Genomic DNA, 17,401 nt, shown 5'->3' with positions numbered 1-17,401 from the left:
GGGGGGGGGGGGGGGAGTTGGTCACTCCGGGTCACTCGGACGGCCGCATGCACAAGAACCAAGTCCAAGGCGTCTTGGGGTATCTCTCCCTCTTACTTTCTCTTTTGCCCCCTCTTTGATTTGCATGTCACAAAAAAATGGGCTTTTTTCGACTTCCTCATTCGATCTCTGAGAGAAACGTGTATTGCGTGACACAAGGCCCGCCTGGATCGTTGGGTCTGCGGTGATCCCAAAGTCTGGGGCTGCCACGGGTCCTGAATATTGGCCAACGGGTAACCACCAATTTTTTTTTTATATACCTATGCACAGCCTCAAAAGTTGTGACTGGCAGCCTCGGATCTCCTCAAGTCAGAAACCATTCTCTTGGCGACACAAACCCGTCATGCGGATCCCTAAGGCACAGCATCATCACTGGTATCGGTTCAAGGTTAAGAACTCCGTGTAAGATGCTTGGCGGCACACTTTTATTTTCCACTCCATGCGGCTCATGTCGAAAAAAATGGCCATGCAGTTGGCAGATGTTTTTCTTTTTCTACTTGGTAGATCATAATGAGTAAAATAGACGACCAACACACTTGTGAAGAAACTGGCGACCGATACCTAGACTAGTGTGCTCCGGAGAGCCCCGATGGAGGGAAAACAGACAATATGGATCGGGTCTCAGAAAGCGACAAGAGAAATGACAACAAACCAAAAAAAAAAAAAGAAATGCAAAAGGTCGGGATTTATGGCATCTAATGTGGACTCTTTTTTGTGGGAAAAATCGAATGGACAGTTAGTTGTATGGATAGGAACAAATGGACAAAGATTCCATGATAGTGGCCAACTGCGCCACGTTTTACGCGCCTTGTAAGACCAGAAACTCGTACCTCGCTCTGTGGTGGATCTGGACTGAGTGAGTATAGAGAAACAATTTTTTTTTGGAATATCTACCTATAATGAGCATCTTAAGTAAATAAGGTACCTAGCATCCATCTTTCGTGGGGAGTCAGTGTGAGTCACCCACTGTCCAACCCATCCATTTAATGGATAGGCGGCATTCTACCTTGTCCGTACTAGTTCTAGACTAGGCTAGCCTAAAATCGTCGTAGTTCCTGCTGCCTAATGAGATAAGTCACATTTCTTTTAGTGTAGAACTAGTCTAGTTCTAGTTCTTTTTTTCTCTATTTTGCCGCCTTGTTTCCACTCATTGTTGATTATGATTCGTCTTAACAACTGGTGCAAACGACTGCATTTTGCCACACACACACACACACACACAAGGCAATAAGCCAATACTGAAACTCTGCGAGTTGCCCATATATAAATACCACGATGCACAACTAGATACCTTATATAAAGAACTTCAAATGACAAGTTGTTTAAGATCGAAAAGTTTACTTGTCGTGTCTTTAGTGGCAAGTAGATTGTGTTGTTCCGCTCTTGCCTGCAGCCCTATTAAGCATATAATCCTAGCCTGTATCCCAAGTCTCTGGGCTGTGGTGTTTCGGGCAGGACAAGTGTAACCACTATACCATCTTAGGTTGCTGTCACTCATAGCCGCTGGTATATCTGTTTAGGCGTCATTCTCCCGTTTTGGGTGCACATCACGCCCAGTTCTATTTCTGGTAATTCCTGACCTGAAAAAAATAGACCAAGACAAAGAGCTTTGTTGAAAGGAGAGTCCTGTGGGCCAGTACATCTGGAGACAACCAGACACTTCCAAACAATCAACTCAGCTGTGTTTTGTTTTTGTTATTATTTGGATTTTTCGAGACCTTTTTTCGAGACCGCGCCAGCCTGGCAACAGAAAAAGAAGGAGACCTAAACAAACATAGCAAAGGCTGTTGGGGACGGGACAAAGAAAAAAGTCAGTCTACACGTACAATCTTTTTCACCACAAGTTTGTTTAGCCAGCGGGCACCCGCACGTACTTTCTACTTCTACTCTTTGTGGTACAGAGGAAAAGAGGGAAAAAGATAAACGGTAGCACAAGAGGAGAGGGAAAAAACAGAAGCCTGTAAGTAAGTTCACATCAATCCCAACTCTTCAAATACGAGGCTTCGCAACAACGGGATGCCGGTTTGTTCACTCTGCATCCTGTAACCACACCCATATCTACCTCAACCATCTTTACTTGCGACGGACACTACCTTGTCATCATAGATAAGGCTGCTTATATGAGCTGCATCGCTTAACTTTTCTAGTCTTGGGACCCATTCCCCTTCCCCTGGCTATAAGACCAACGATATCCTGCATTCCTTGTCTTGACTGCTGGCTTGCTTGTGCTACGACTAGCAAAAGGCCGGACAGGTTTTAAGCATCTACCACCTCTCTATTAAGAAAAACACAGCCCTTTTACCCCCTTTCAATCATATCCATCGTTAAAACCCAGCAAAGATGGACTTTAACCAACTTATTAAAGAACTACTGCCACCGACCATAGGCGCCAACATGTCCATGACAGCAGACGGCAGCAGCCCTGCCGGCAACGCCTCGACGACCCACGGCAGCCTTCGCATGAACGGACTGGGGATAGAGGGCCTCCTGATGCCCCTGCTCGGGGGAGGTATGCACGCCAACCCGCTCATGCGCACCTTTATGCTCGTCAACCAGACCCTGGGCGCCTACCTGGGCATCGACCCGACGGCGCTCGTCACCGCCATGGGCTTCGTCTGGGCCACCTATCGCCTGACGCGCCAGTTCTGGTCCCTCGTCTGGCACGGGCTCGTGCTCGAGTACATGACTTCGAGCGTCTCCGTGGTCAGCGACGACGAGATCTTTGACCATGTCATGGTCTGGCTCGCCGCCCAGCCGCGGACCGAGAGGTCAAGGTTGCTCATGGCCGAGACGGCTCTCCAGTCCGCGTGGGAGGGCGATCGAGGTGAGTATGCTGCAACGCGGAAGGCGGTTCCGGTGACCGTCTCGGAGGATGGCAAGGAATATGTCAACTTCTCCCAGCAGAAGGCGAGCACGGTGAGTCTTGTTTCAGATCCACGGGTTTAGTACGAAAAGGGAATCAGAAAAGGGGGAAAGAAAAGAAAGAAAATAGAATGCGTTGCAACTGACACAATTTCTTTTTCCATCAAAGCCACCCCGATATATACCCGCCTTTGGCATCCACGGCTTCTGGTTTCGGCACAGGTACTTTAGTCTTCACAGGCGGCAGAAACCCGTAATGGAAGGCAGCAACATTGCACCCGCGGCTGTTACCATCAGGGACAAAGAGACTATGATTATTTCCTGTTTTGGACTTTCACCAGGTAAGCCCCCTTAACTTGAACCCTGTGTACTCAAGATTTGGTAGGTCAATAAACACTGCCTAAGTTAGCCAACTAACGAAAACTACCTCTTCCCCCTTTGGCCGTATTTTAGAACCGATTAAGGAGCTCCTCGCTCATGCCCGAGAGCACTACTACAAGGACCATTACGCGAAAACAATGATAAAGCGACCCAACAGCTCTCTGGTTCGGCGACACGGTCGACACTCGTGGATGCCGGTCGCCAACCGTCCCGTGCGTCCCATGAACACTGTCGTGCTCGACCAGGAGCAAAAAGCGGCCGTGCTGTCCGACATGAACGAGTACCTGCAGCCCGAGACGCCGCGCTGGTACGCGAACCGCGGCATCCCGCTGCGCCGGGGCTACCTTTTCCACGGCCCGCCGGGCACGGGCAAGACGTCGCTCTCCTTTGCGCTGGCCGGCGTTTTCGGGCTCGACATATACGTCATCAGCCTGCTGGAGCCGCAGCTGAGCGAGGAGGACCTGTCCAGCCTCTTCAACAGCCTGCCGAGAAGGTGTGTCGTCCTCCTGGAGGACATTGACACGGCCGGCCTGAGCAGAACCGAGGACAAGAGTGGACACGAGGTTAGAACCGATACCAAGACCACGACCACGACCACGACGACCGGCGGCAACGGCAACGGGGCTGCGCCACCCAGCGGACCCAGCGAGTGGAAGGTTACGGATCTGGCCCGGGCCCTCAAGGGGGGCAGGGGCGGCGACGGCGAGCAAAAGGGCATCTCCCTGTCGGGTCTGCTCAACGCCATAGACGGGGTGGCGTCGCACGAGGGCCGCGTGCTCATCATGACGACCAACAGGCCCGAGACGCTCGACGACGCCCTCATCCGCCCCGGCCGCGTCGACCTGCAGGTGGCCTTTAGCAACGCGACGCAAGAGCAGGCAAGCGAGCTGTTTCAGCGCATGTATACCACCGACCAGAGTTCCAAGCCTCCGCCGTTTACGGATATTCAGCAACAGAAGGACAGCCGGTTCTTCCTCGGTAAACAACAGGACGCTATAGACGAAAAGGATGACGTGGAGACTCCCATCACCGATGCCGACGAGCTGAGCAGGATAGCGGCCGAGTTTGGCTCCAAGATCATCTCCGGTCAGCTTTCGCCGGCCGAGATCCAAGGCTTCCTGCTCAAGCGCAGGAAGTGGCCGCGCAAAGCTCTGCGCGACGTTGAGGGTTGGGTCAAGGCCATAGCAGAGCAGAAGGCAAACAAAAGCAAGATAACGCAAGCACAATGATTTAATTGTTTTGGCACTGATACCTCTGGAGCTCACCTCAGTATTGCTGTAATAGGTTTTATGGCTTAGACGTTATTCCTTGCGATTTTTGTTTTGGGCTGGCAGTGTTTTTTTCTTTTCTTTTTTTATTTCTTGGTCATTATAGCCTGAGTTGGGCAGTGCTCCGGGCTGATTTGTTATTTCCTGGCCAGCCGAGGAAGGGGGAATCTTAGACTGTATGACGCTAAATTTCGTTTTGGAATTGTTTAGTTAATAAATAGCGCATCACATATGATAACTTATTCAGAAGAGCTGATAGATAATCGACTTGAGAGAATCGTTCCGGGTCAAGCTGATCATATGTGTGCAAATCCACTTGGTATTCCTTTCGAATACGAAAGACACTAGGTAACGGCTTATTGGGGAAATTTTCTTCGAACAGCCCCGAAGTTTTCTCAAACGAGGTCAGCATTCAGTAATCCTCAGCGCTGCTAAAGCCTCGCTCCTCCTCGTAGTCGGTTGCAAACTCATCACCGATGTTTGAGTCCATGTAACCGTCTGCCTCATCTACTTCTTCATCGTCCTCATGATCTCCGTTGTCCATCTCCTTGGGGACCACTGCCGCAGTGTTGTTCCAATGAGCAGGTCCAGCACTATCGTGGCCAGCCTCATTGTCTTGATTAGGCAGGTCAAACCTTACAGTTCGCTGCTGGTTCGGAAAGGGGGACTTTGAGGCAGGGTCACCTGTTTTATCACGACTGAACTCATCCCGGTCCAAGAAGTAACCATCTTCATCTTCGTCGCCTTCACCCTCCTCATCACCTTCATCATCCTCTTCGTCGTCATCCTCATTGATGACGTCCTCAACAGAACGAAGAGGAGTATCCGGACCTCCAGACTCGACCGAGTCTTCTGCAGGCATCTGACTTGGCGTTGTAGCGCCTGACGAGGTAGCGGCCTTGCCGAGTGCACTACTGCGCGCGTTGATAAGCGGCACGCGATACGAGAAGCCATGGCTGGTCTTTTTACGTTTCCGAGCCGCTGTGCTAAAGCGGGACTGCCCATGGCCACGGATGACGGCCATCTCCGCTTCCGTAAGCTTTAAATCAGGTAGCGGCACGTTGACATGAGCAAGACGCACGTTTGATGCGCCCGAGACAGGCTGGCCTGTTGCTGGAGTCGGCTCTGGAGTGCCATCGTCCAAAGCTAAGGCTGGAGTGAAATCCTGATCGGACAGGGTCCGGCCAAACGCAATGGCTAGCATCTTGCACTTCATGATGGCACGGGCTTTAGCCCACAGGCCACGACGATACCATCCACTCCCAGATACCTCACATTCAGATCGGACCTGAGCATTGGCAAAAATCTTGACCAGCAGGGGATCTGTAATGTCACAAACCTGCCAGACCTTTCCGTCGGTACAGAAAGTTTGACCGTCAAATATGTGGCTGTTCGCATCGTTCTCCCCGTTCTTGGGGCCGCCGGCGTTGAGCGTTGGTGCCCTCCTCCATTTACGAGTTGAAGCCTCGGATCTGCGCACTGAAGCCCATTGCTGATCTGGGTTACCTGCTTCGGCACGGCGGGTCTTGAACATCAAGGTTTGGTATATTCGGCACTCCGGGTCGGTACGGGGATCAACACCATACCGAACAACAGCGTCACGCCACGGTCCACCTTTGAACTGGTAGGCAAAGAAGGGCATCGCATGCTTGATAATATTTTCACTGAACTCACCGGATCGCGCAGACGCCGCAAGACGGTTCGTTAGCGAGCGTCGAGTCCATATTGGCCGTTCCTCGAAGGCCAAGCTTAGTTCAACTATAGCAGCCGCCATCTGTGGATCTTTGACGTTTGGATTCCTCGAGGGAGCGTTCGGAGCCGGATATGTATCATGCGCAATAAAGTAGCCTGCATGGTTGGCACGGGCAGTAAGGTTGATTGTAGTTGCGCCACCCTCTCTGTGTACGGTGCGGACGTAGGGGTTTTGGGCGTAGTTGTAGTGAAAGGGAAGATTCATGTGACTGAAAACTGGCGGGGGTACGATTTCTACATTCGGAGGATTGGCAGTCCCTGGCTCCATGGTGAACTTGCGCATTTGAGCGACTGGAATTGACCTGATGTCAGCATTGCAAAAAATTCGAGCCAGCAGCTCCATGGGTACACCTTTGAACTGACCATCCCCAGGAAGGACCTTGTCTATGATGTTATTCATAAACGGAGCATTCACTGTTGAGTACTGATAATCGACCAGACCTGAGCGGTGTAACATTTTATCAGTAACTAGTGGTGAAACTTCGCAAGATCTCAAGAAGGTAATCTCACCTCTATACCGATGTGTGTTCCTGATCAGCCCCACGGCTTCGACTTTGTACTTGCCAATATTGTCCTGCAGCTTTCGCTGGAGCATGTTGGGCTCGTCAAGCCCTTTCTGCGACATGATCCGGGGTCGTCTTGACTCTCCATACATGTGCTGTGGTTCTGCTCTCTCAGCCCCTGGCTCGAGCCAAGGGCCGTCGCTGCCTCTTTTTCGCTTCCTGCCAGTCCTGCGAGGCACTTCGATCTTGAGCAGGACATTATGCGATGGCGCATTGTGAGATATTATGGGCCGCACCACTGGATTATCGTAGCGGGGGTACAATGGCACCGACAATTGGGCACTTTCGTGATCAAGGACAGCGGCGAAATTGAAGTTGCTGCCAAACGTCTTGATGGCCTTGTCGTGATCCTTGATCAACATGGGATGTTCAATAGCCGAGACAGTCCTGGTTGGGATGCGATAGACTGGTGCATGATCGCTACTTGAACCAGTCGAAGACATGTCCAGGTCTCCGAGGACGTTGTTTTCATCGTGACGCCGCATCATGGTCGCTGGAGGTATGCAATTAATGACCAGTTAGGGTACTTGGGCCGACTGTCTATACTTTCGCAGCGAGATGAAAATACTGTGGTGAGCAGTCTGAGGTTTTTTTTTTTTTTTTTTCTTTTTTTTTTTTTTTCTTCTCGCGTGTTGGGTTTGGTACTCCTCCCTCCTTCCCTTCTTTACCTCAAGTCTGCCTAGATCCCGCTCCTTCCATATAGGAATTGGCAGACCAACTCGAAACTTGTAGATGCAGCCTGCCGGTGTTGTATTGAATTTTATGCACTCTAGCATCGGCCATAGACGAGCATTACGCCTCCAAAAAAGCTACCATGCCCTTGGATAATGAACGGCATTCGTAGCTGGCGGTGATTTGTAGATTTACAAGGCGAGTGTGGCTAAACTTTACCAGCAGAGTTCAAACCAACTTATCAAAATCAGATGATCTAGATTAGGGTAGAGTCGGTACCTTGGCTAGGTATTGAATTCTGCTGAAAGTTGATATCATCCATCAATCCTATTGTCGATGATTCACTCCCGTGTTTTAATCCTCGTAACACAACAAGACACCTGCCAAAGTTCAGCTCGCAAACAGATTAAGAAAAAAAAGTTGAGTCTCCGCAGCGGGCAAAGCCGATGTCACTGCATCATGTAGGTACCACTTAAGGCCTCAGTAAAACTGCACATGACACGACAGAGTACCTAAGTAAAGGTAATGGGAAAATTAAATTGACGGATGATGGGGCCTGAGATTGGCTTGTGCACGGACTCGTCGCATCTCCACATTGGATGCACACGGTGATTATCTGAATTCGTTAGCAATGCCTTCAACACCCAATTATTACGTGGTAAGGGTACCTATGGAGGTCCTGTAGTGTAGGTAGGCAGGTAGTCGACTTTGATTTTTGGTCAGAGGTGGAAATATGGTTGATTGCCCACTTGTATTGACTTGGCTAGGCTGAGCTGGTTTGACTTGACTGCTTCCAAACTGGTGGTGGCAATCTGTAACACCAGCTACCGGTAGACGCTGGGAAGCCCAAGGGGACCAAACCAATAAAACCTCCATCCACTACCTCCTCCGACCATACCCTTTAACCTTACTTTTCCCCAATCCAAGCGCGGCGCGACGAATTATATTTTCCAACAAACAGGGTCATACGACTTCGGGTCGGGCTCGTAACGCCCTCTCGCGACATTTCATCCCAACCGACCGACGAACGAGAGCGAAACACCGAACGAACGACCGAGCTTCTTGAAGGTGCGGTGTCCTTTGGTGTCTATCCTGGGTACTTGCCTTTACCTGATTACATACCTCCTACCGGCATACCTACCTCTTCCAAGGTAATCTTGGGAGCGGGCGAGGGAACGAAAAACTACCGTGTGCCGTGCTGTAGCGCATCCAAGTCTGGCAAGCCCGTTGCTCTCCGGTTCAAGAACCTTACCCACGGCCCGTTTCACCGCCTCCTGGCTACCAAGTACCTTAAACGTTTCCCATCAATCGAGTAACGAACCAAGCAACAACGTGAAAATTTTCAAGAGTCGATGTTGGTCCTAGGCGCAAGCTTTCAGAATTGAAAACCAAGTCGACACAAGTCCCTGAGCAATCGCAAGGTCTGATTGATTGATTTATTGAAGTCCCACGTCGGGCCCCGTTCAGTAAATCAAGTGCTGCTGCTGCACTCCGCGAATTACACTACACCGTGCGTAGTAGTGCGAGACCCTGCCGAATGCCGCGTCCCGTTCGCCCTGCAACTCCCCGCAAACAAGCCCGGTTCAGCCACCACAATACGCCGCCCCTTACAGCGTCAAGCAGCCTTCTCCTCACTCGCGGGCTTCAACCAGGAACCAAAAAAATAAAGCCCCCAACCTCGTTGAGCGCATAAACCTACAAGAGATACATCCCACAAAGCTCGAATTGGATTCTACAGCACGCATCAACTAAAGGCCGTTTTTCTCCCTTTTGAGCGTTTGGTCAACGGGCCGTGCCAATGTTTTCAAAATTGAAGCGCGAGGTAGGTTTTTGTTTCTTGTTTGTCGCCTGTTTCATTCCCCCCAATCAATCTATCACCTCCCTCCCCAACCCCTGCCTTGTGGTTGCGTGGTGATGATGGAACGCACGCATTTTCCATGCAGTTGCAGCTAGCCCTCTCCTGCCCGCGTCTTTACTCTTTCTCTCTTGGGCTGTGTGTACCGAGTCCCAGCCTCGACTTGCCACAATGAGCGACAGGTATACGTGCACACGTCCATCCACCCACTCTTATGACACTCACCATACCTGAAGTTGCAGCAATTTGATCCATCTACCCCAAACCCCCTTTTACCTCACCATTCATACCACCTACCCGAAACCCAGCAAACCTCAGCCACTTGGCGGCGCTGGTCCAATCTTCCGGGAGCTGTGCCGATCCCATCTACCACCTTGCCAACCTACCTTACCTGCCGACTTCCTACCTACTTTCCCATACCTACCTACCTTAATGCCTGCTCAGCCAGTCCCCTCCCATGCAAAGTCATAGCGCCCTCCAATTGGACCACAACCCGGCGCTTCCCACCAGTCTTACCTTGCCTAAACTGCCCCTCCCACCGCCCCGACATCTCAGCTCGACCGCGTCTGTGGTGTCGTCCTCATCAAGCGAGCCAGCGTTGTTCTCATGCAACTCGAGCTACGACAACAAGGACATCAAAACACTTTACACGCTTGCCTCATTTCTCCTATTCGAATTTTCCGCCAGCCGCTCCCCTTGCCATCTTGCATAAAAAATTGCATCTTTTTTTGTGATTGCGGCTGTTGTTTTGCCCGTGTGCTGTTACCTCATTACACCCCGCTCTGGACGACAAGACGAATTGCGCTCATTGCGGTCTCGAATCTGCTGAGCTCCGGCCGGACATTATCGCTTCTCAGGATGAGGCGGTTCAGCCAGAAAGTTGTCAGTAGCAGCTTCGGGACTTTGTTCTGACTTGACCTGCGCATTCGGATCATAGATGCATTGAAGTATTTGTTGGGCGACAACCCGCCATCGGGGAGCATCATGCTAACCATAATATTTACCTGCAGCTCTCGCGAGGCAAGGACCCGAACAAGTCTTCCAAGAAGAATAAGGACTCCAAGGACGGCGCATCCTCGCCGCAAACCGCCGGTTCCTCGAGGGATGGCTCTAACCAGAGTCCCGTCCTGACCCCGTCCTCATCGAGCTCGACCCTGAATGACATCCGCAACAAACCTCTCCCGCCCAACAATGCAAGCCCACATAGCACAGAGGGCGCCTCTCCTTCCGGTCAGCCACCGATGACCCAAAACCAAGGAGGCAGTGATAGGTTCGGGCTAATGGGAGGATCATCGCCAGCGTCGAACGGTGGAAGCACGCCTGTCCGGCACGGACAATTGCCGCCTACCGTAATAATCAGCCCAAGCGGTGCACCGGTATGTTGCCTTGGCCCGGGATAGTCTTTGTAGGCATACCTTTAGTTGTTTGACTCGCTAACGAAAAAATTGTGCCTTTTAGCACGTACCCCCACCCGGTGCCGCCGAGACGATGCCTCACGATCTTGCTCCGCCCAAAGCTGGACAAAAGTCTCTCATGTTCGACCGGCTTCAACAGACCCCTAAGGATGTACCGGAGGGCCTGCGGACGCCCAAGCGACAGCACTCGTCTCGTTTTGACATCTCGGCGCATCGAGAGCTTGAAAAGCTTCCCGGTTTCCACGAGGTACCCCCGCAGCGCAGACAGGATCTGTTTATGCAAAAGATCGACCAATGCAATGTGATCTTCGACTTCAACGATGCGGCTGGCGATATCAAGCCCAAGGAGATCAAGCGCCTCGCGCTACACGAACTACTCGATTATGTAGCGAACAACCGACAAGTCATCACAGAGCCCATGTATCCCAAGGTTGTCGAAATGTTTGCCAAGAATCTCTTTCGTCAGATTCCCCCTCCGATCAACCCGCAGGGTGAAGCGTTCGACCCGGAGGAAGACGAGCCCGTTCTCGAGCCAGCATGGCCACATATTCAGGTCGTATACGAGTTCTTCCTCAGGTTTATTGAAAGCCAAGATTTCAACACCAACATCGCCAAGGCCTATATCGACCACAGTTTTGTGCTGCAACTGCTCGAACTCTTCGACTCGGAAGATCCTCGCGAACGTGACTTTTTGAAGACAACGCTGCATAGGATCTACGGCAAGTTCCTCAACCTGAGAAGCTTCATTCGACGGTCCATAAACAACGTCTTCTTCCAATTCACATATGAGACGGAGAGGTTCAATGGTATTGCGGAACTTCTCGAGATTCTCGGATCTATTATCAACGGATTCGCGCTTCCTCTGAAGGAGGAGCACAAGTTGTTCCTGACCAGGGTGCTGATACCTCTGCACAAGGTGAAAAGCTTGAGCATGTATCACCCTCAGCTCGCCTACTGTATCGTTCAATTCTTGGAGAAAGATGCTTCTCTCACAGAAGAGGTATGTCGTGTTTGCTTTTGCCACTGATATTTTGATTCGACAGTTGATTCCGGTTCCTCTTTTTCCAAGATTTCTAACTGCTCCATTTTCAGGTGGTCCTCGGCTTGCTGCGATACTGGCCCAAGGTCAACAGCACTAAGGAAGTCATGTTCCTCAACGAGGTTGAGGACATATTCGAGGTGATGGACCCTGCAGAGTTTGCCAAAGTCCAGGAGCCCCTCTTCCATCAGCTGGCAAAGTCAGTGGCCAGCCCGCACTTTCAAGTTGCGGAGAGGGCACTGTACTTCTGGAACAACGAATACTTTTGCAACCTCGTCAGTGACAATGTTGAGATCATTCTGCCAATCATGTTTGCCCCCTTGTACGAGAATTCTAAGGGGCACTGGAACAGGTAAGAGCAACGTCTCTGTATTTTTTGCGGTTCTTTTAATCTATGACCGGACCTGATGTTAACATTGGTGGACCAGGACCATTCATGGCATGGTGTACAACGCCATGAAACTATTCATGGAGATAAATCCTCAGCTTTTCGATGACTGCTCTCACGAGTACACTGAACAGCAGAACAGTGCGGCAGCTAGGGAGGCCATGCGTGAGCGGAAGTGGGCAGCAATCGCAGAACAGGCCAACAAGAGAAAGGCAAACGGTTCCGGCGAACCTTCCGGTCCCCCTACGAGACTTGCACAGAACCTGATGCCTCGACTAGACGAGGTTGATCACTCGGACGATAACCAAAAGCGGCTAGACTCTTTGAAGTTACAGGACGGTGAACGTCGGCGCCCAGGCATGCATGACAGACAGAACTCTGTGGGATCGAATCGGAGTCAGCGATGAGCGTATTTGATTTCTACCATCCCTACAGTGCGCACTCTGGAGGCTCGCCAACGATACTTCCATACCTCAGATTCCTTCGCCTTGGACCTGAATATCCTTAATAGACAGCTTTCACTTCTCTTTCTTACATGTTTTTCCTCTTTTGGTTTCTCGGATTCGTGGGCGCCTCGACTTCTGGGGCAAGATTTCGGGCGGAAGGGGACAACTCCCCTTTGTTTGGCTTTATGTACTTGGCGGTGGGGAAGGTAAAAAAACTTCCAACGCATACCCAAAATCGTCATCATTGTTGAAGGAGTACAGCTTTATCTTTTTTTTTCTTCTTTTTTTTAAGCCGCTGGCTCATTTTTAGGGCTGTGCAAGAAACAGAAATGGGGTCAGAGGTAGCTAGACGCCCCCATGGGCTTGCCAGGAATGAATTGGCCCTGAGTGCTTGCGTTGTTGTGGAAAACAAAAGACACCTTTCATCTATTTTCGACATGGATCAATCACATGGCCGAATGAGCTCCTTGTAGTTTGAAATGTTCTTGAAGGAACATTGATATTGCTGCTCAAGAGCTGCTTGTTAATCTTGAAGAGTCATACTTAGCATGGGCCGCAGAAATTGCTTTCATCACAGGGTGCAATTTGACAGAATGGCAGCAAAGATGGAAGCTACTTTCATTGTATCGATAGTCTCTTTGGAGATCAAGGATCGGCATTACCATACAGAGCATTATCGCTCAGCACGCTTTTTTCTTTCGTTTTCTTTTTCTTTTCTTTTTTTTCTTTTTTTCGTTTCGGCTGAAAACGTCTCCAGGCGACGCCGGAGACTCTAAAACTAATTAAAGTTTTTTTTCTTTTTCTTTTTTTCAGTATAACAAAGTCAAACAAGATCCATGCCTTCTTCTGTGTCTGCTGTGTTTTAATAGAAGAAAAAAAACCTCCGTTTTATTCCAGACACTACCAACCACGACCGCCTCTGTTCTGATTGTAACCACCCCTGCCCCTGAAGCCTCCGTTGTTATTTGCCCCGCCGCGACCGTGATTCTGGTATCCAATGCCCGGCTGTTGGTTGGGATATTGCTGTTGTTGATTATGAGGTGGCATAGATGCCCCACCCCAAGCCCAGGCCTGTTGCTGATTATGCATAGGGAATTGGGGTTGCGGTGGCGGCGGCGGCCATGAACCAGGGAAACCGGGCATATGAAGGGGTCCAGAGCCCTGCGCCTGCATGCCTCCGTAGCCTTGATGCAGCTGGGGCATAGGTATTGGCATACCGGGCATCGGAGGAAATTGCATTGGTAGCAGCGGATGTGGGAACGGAGGAACTGCCATGTTGTTATAGTTACCTGAAGTCCCTATAGGAGGCGGCAGCGGAGGCGGAATTGCAGGGGCGTTTGCGGGGGGTGGAGAGTATCCTGGTGAAGGCGATCTACGCGGGCCGTCGTGAGACCTCTGGCGAGGATCTCTGCTCCTTGATCGTGATGACGAATAGCTACGAGATCGGCGGCGGGACCTCTCTGAGGAGTAATCGCGGTTGCGGTTGTTGCGCCCGCCCTTGGAGGGACTTCGGCTGCGGCTACGAGACCGACTGACGCGGCGGCGCTTAAAATTATGTGGTGAAGTGCTCCTTGAACGACTGCTTCGGCTCCTGCTCTGGTCTCTACCACGACTCAGACTTCTGGAATCCCGAGAAGACTGTGACCTGCTTCTTGAGCTGGGATTGTGTGATTTCCGACCTTGCCTTCGAGCCTTCATCTTCTTGCAAAAAGCACGTGACCAGCCATAATAGGTTTCGCCATCGAGCACTTCGCCCGTGATCTCATCCAGCTCCACGCGCTCGCCCATCTGGTCAATGTCCACGGCCGGGTACTCTCCCGGGGTGGCGTCATCTGCGAGGCGCACGTCCTTTCCATAGATGCGGTCCACGCGAGCGAGCAGACGACTAACGGCGTCAACCAATCCTTTGTCGGCAGGTCCGGAAGCCAACTGTAAAGGCTTGATCAAGGCGGGGTTCATCGGCCGGGTCGAATTGGGCTCAAGCACCGGGAGCCAGTTGCCAGCAGGGAGATCGTACCAGGCCGTGGATGGGTCGCCGTGGGTTGCCGGCATGACGAAGGGCACCTCCTTAGATATCTTCTTGGGCGAATCGCGACCAGTCTCGGTGCCTGGCGCATCGCGAGATGTTTCCAGGGCCGCCTGCTGTCCACGTGCGATTGCATCGCGCAACTGATTGGAGAGCTCAGGATCCCGAAGGTAGTTCTGAGTGTTCCAAAGACTGACGAGCTCGTTTAGCTTCTTGATATGCTTCGGCGCGTTGGGAAAAGAAGCTGCGGTTTTCAAAAGGGCAGGCAGGCTGGGCTCGATGCCACAGACGAAAGTATCGTCATCCTGTCGTTTGCGTGTATGGTGTAGCACGTCGTTGATGATATAAAGGACGTGTAACCGCCGCCGCCTGATGGACGGCTTCTTGGCCGCCGTACTGGAATCGGATGATGTTGACGTTGACGTGCTGAGCGAGTCGACCAAGGCGACGAGGTATTTTCCCAGGGCAGCCGTGCGGCTTGGCGAAGTTGCTAGGTTGCTTAGAATCCATTGCTTGCATTTCTGTTTGTGGCAGCGACAAAGAGCATGGAGAACATCAACTTTTAGCTGCGGCTCCCTTTCATCAAGGTAGATCGACGGGGGGAAACAGGACTTTGTTCAAGTCCCTTCCCCCCCACTTTGTGTGCATGTGTGTAGTTCCAAACCTGAACATTGGCTGGCGAACACCTCGTGATGGCCGTATTGAGAAGCGTGTGAAAGTGCTCGATTTCGTCTCGCGTGCAACTTGTAGGGTCCGGCCGCAGGAGAACGGCCGAGAAGGACGCCTTCGCTATGACGAGCTGCGGCGACGCCATGTTGGGAATAGACCTGCGCCGGACTCTGGTTGTGGTGTCTTGGCGTGACCTATCTTTGGTGGTTTTCGACGAACGGTTTCAAGGAACAAAAAAATGCTTCTCAAATTGTACTCATTTCTTCTGGTGCTAAATGCGATTGTCAAACTTGAAGGCTCGATGAAGGGAGGGATGATGCGCGGATTGTGAGGTTGTCTTCAGAGTTCAGACACGCGCAACAACCCTGGACATACGCTAGACATGTAGTTGTGGGGCTCATGCGCCAAGCCAAGGGTTTCAAGGCTAAGCTCCAAGAGGTACCTACCTAACTTACTGTACCTACCCTACCATGTTGAGCCTCGACAAGTTATTGCCTCCGATTCTACTCAGAAAGCATGTCGAGACTGCAGGCTTGAAAGCGTATAGACATTGAGATTTTATATTAGAACATCGGATGAATTGGTGCTGAAACTCTTGGTGACTATATAAGGCAGCGCTCCAGCATGATCACCGATTGTTAACATACAATATCTGTTTACAATCTTCATTCGTTTACTCTATTTTGAGATATACTTACTTCGTGGCACATGTCGATCGTAAATACCTAGGTAGCTCTGTTGTGAGGGGAGACTTCTAACTTGCATTACACCCGCATATTATACAACCCATTCTTCTCGGTTCGTTCTCATTTCGTTCATGGGCAAAGACCAGTTGTACCTGCTAGGCCAAGGTGAACATCCTATCTAAATCGCATCCCTTCCTGGATGCATGTGCCCTTTTTTTTCATGTCAAGGGTTTTCCTCGTCTTTCTCACGAAAATCTATCCCCTTTTATACTCCTAAACGGCTGACTAGCTTCGTATTTGCTCTTCTCCACTACCCTTTCCCCTTCGGTGGTTGGCGCGTGCCTCGTCGGCGCTGGATCTGAGTTAGATTCTTGACTCGGCGAGCCAGCCGTATCTGTCCTTGGTGGTGCGCTGCGGGATTCGCTCGACGAGGGCTTGAGGTTGTTGATGTTGTCAGAATGCTCGAGCGACTCGATCATGGCACGCTTGCGCTTCTGCTCGTCCCAGCGCGCCTGGCGATCTGCGTTGATGCTGCGCTTTGCGAACACATATGCTCCGCCGCCGGCTGAATGTTTTGGCTTCTGATTAGAATATATGCCAGACAAAATCGAACTCAAGCTGTGATGTGTGTAGTGCTCGCTTACCAAGGCACAAAGCTCCCCAGCCAGCCCTGATAGGATGCAGAAATCTAGTCAGTCAAAAAATTCGAGCTTCTGTGTTTCGGGACGATTGTCCATACCAGAAAGACTTGACCTGTATTTAGGACCGCCGTGCGTGGTTAGCACCAATACATGATTTCGTACAGCATTAGAGTTGCGACTCGACTTACGGTGTTCATTGTGTTTGGAACTATATTGCTAAGTTCGAAATGTTGGGGATTGATTGCCGTCGAATCGACAAGAAAGGAGTTCAGGGACTCAAGTAAGCTTTTCAGTTATTGTCAAGTCTCAATTGCGCTGCGCAGAATTTGCAAAGTAGATATGTCAGATAGTTTTACGCGCCAGGAGTTACAACGGCACCCAGCAACATCTCCTACGTGTCGGTGATTGACAAGGATTAAAAAATAATGACACCACTTTGACGGGGAAGCTCGGGAGGCGGGGCAGTTGAGACCCACCACCACGAGCCTTTTCCGCTTCGCTACGATATTCTTCATCTCCACAAGAAGAACGAAACCTTCCCTGTAGTTAAGTCAGTATTCGAGTGAGTACTGTAAACCAATGTTACGGTAGTGATTTAGCGATGTCTAGAGCCCAGTTTGATTTTTTATTTTCTTAATGTGTCAAAGTTACCCAATTCGAAAACGGGTATCAGCAGGGGATCCTTATACCGAGCTCAGC

The 17,401-nt window shown here is 50.9% G+C and overlaps 6 protein-coding genes across 6 annotated transcripts; 3 read left to right on the top strand and 3 right to left on the bottom strand.

The window, feature by feature from the left end:
- Positions 1 to 2,379: 2,379 nt before the first annotated feature.
- PgNI_06899 (uncharacterized protein) lies at positions 2,380 to 4,827 on the top strand (the record flags this gene model as incomplete). The annotated part of the gene is made up of 3 exons (XM_031126918.1): positions 2,380 to 2,955; positions 3,071 to 3,242; positions 3,355 to 4,827. The coding sequence occupies 3 exons, from the start codon at positions 2,380 to 2,382 to the stop codon at positions 4,509 to 4,511; spliced, it is 1,905 nt and encodes a 634-aa protein (XP_030981155.1). The 3' UTR covers positions 4,512 to 4,827.
- Positions 4,828 to 4,962: 135 nt separating this feature from the next.
- On the bottom strand, positions 4,963 to 7,491 carry PgNI_06898 (uncharacterized protein; the record flags this gene model as incomplete). Its single annotated transcript, XM_031126917.1, has 3 exons — positions 6,813 to 7,491; positions 6,666 to 6,743; positions 4,963 to 6,593 (listed from the first exon to the last, which is right to left on the bottom strand). The coding sequence occupies exons 1-3, from the start codon at positions 7,351 to 7,353 to the stop codon at positions 4,963 to 4,965; spliced, it is 2,250 nt and encodes a 749-aa protein (XP_030981154.1). The 5' UTR covers positions 7,354 to 7,491.
- Positions 7,492 to 7,873: 382 nt separating this feature from the next.
- Positions 7,874 to 8,002, top strand: PgNI_06897 (uncharacterized protein; the record flags this gene model as incomplete). Its single annotated transcript, XM_031126916.1, has 1 exon — positions 7,874 to 8,002. The coding sequence occupies one exon, from the start codon at positions 7,874 to 7,876 to the stop codon at positions 8,000 to 8,002; it is 129 nt and encodes a 42-aa protein (XP_030981162.1).
- A 1,450-nt stretch (positions 8,003 to 9,452) lies between these two features.
- Positions 9,453 to 13,213, top strand: PgNI_06896 (uncharacterized protein). The gene is made up of 5 exons (XM_031126915.1): positions 9,453 to 10,274; positions 10,403 to 10,768; positions 10,851 to 11,807; positions 11,900 to 12,198; positions 12,275 to 13,213. The coding sequence occupies exons 1-5, from the start codon at positions 9,999 to 10,001 to the stop codon at positions 12,639 to 12,641; spliced, it is 2,265 nt and encodes a 754-aa protein (XP_030981161.1). The 5' UTR covers positions 9,453 to 9,998; the 3' UTR covers positions 12,642 to 13,213.
- Positions 13,214 to 13,580: 367 nt separating this feature from the next.
- Positions 13,581 to 15,520, bottom strand: PgNI_06895 (uncharacterized protein; the record flags this gene model as incomplete). The annotated part of the gene is made up of 2 exons (XM_031126914.1): positions 13,581 to 15,227; positions 15,371 to 15,520. The coding sequence occupies 2 exons, from the start codon at positions 15,518 to 15,520 to the stop codon at positions 13,581 to 13,583; spliced, it is 1,797 nt and encodes a 598-aa protein (XP_030981164.1).
- A 520-nt stretch (positions 15,521 to 16,040) lies between these two features.
- PgNI_06894 (uncharacterized protein) lies at positions 16,041 to 17,108 on the bottom strand. Its single transcript, XM_031126913.1, has 4 exons — positions 16,891 to 17,108; positions 16,801 to 16,814; positions 16,706 to 16,731; positions 16,041 to 16,626 (listed from the first exon to the last, which is right to left on the bottom strand). Exons 1-4 carry the CDS (start codon positions 16,897 to 16,899, stop codon positions 16,307 to 16,309), a joined length of 369 nt encoding a protein of 122 aa, XP_030981163.1. The 5' UTR covers positions 16,900 to 17,108; the 3' UTR covers positions 16,041 to 16,306.
- Between the last annotated feature and the right edge of the window lie 293 nt (positions 17,109 to 17,401).

Source organism: Pyricularia grisea, assembly GCF_004355905.1.
Source record: "Pyricularia grisea strain NI907 chromosome Unknown Pyricularia_grisea_NI907_Scaffold_4, whole genome shotgun sequence".
Taxonomy (NCBI): Eukaryota; Fungi; Ascomycota; class Sordariomycetes; order Magnaporthales; family Pyriculariaceae; genus Pyricularia; species Pyricularia grisea.
This window is presented reverse-complemented; position numbering and strand designations above follow the sequence as displayed.

What these genes read in the sequence shown, in the direction of transcription:
- PgNI_06894 (XM_031126913.1), bottom strand. An exon ending in CTGGGGAGCTTTGTGCCTTG is followed by an intron (nt 16,627 to 16,705) that starts GTAAGCGAGCAC and finishes CAAAACATTCAG; the next exon opens with CCGGCGGCGGAGCATATGTG.
- PgNI_06896 (XM_031126915.1), top strand. Translation starts at nt 9,999, where the DNA reads ATGCAACTCGAGCTACGACAACAAGGACATCAAAACACTTTACACGCT. An exon ending in GGCGGTTCAGCCAGAAAGTT is followed by an intron (nt 10,275 to 10,402) that starts GTCAGTAGCAGC and finishes ATTTACCTGCAG; the next exon opens with CTCTCGCGAGGCAAGGACCC. An exon ending in TCAGCCCAAGCGGTGCACCG is followed by an intron (nt 10,769 to 10,850) that starts GTATGTTGCCTT and finishes TGTGCCTTTTAG; the next exon opens with CACGTACCCCCACCCGGTGC.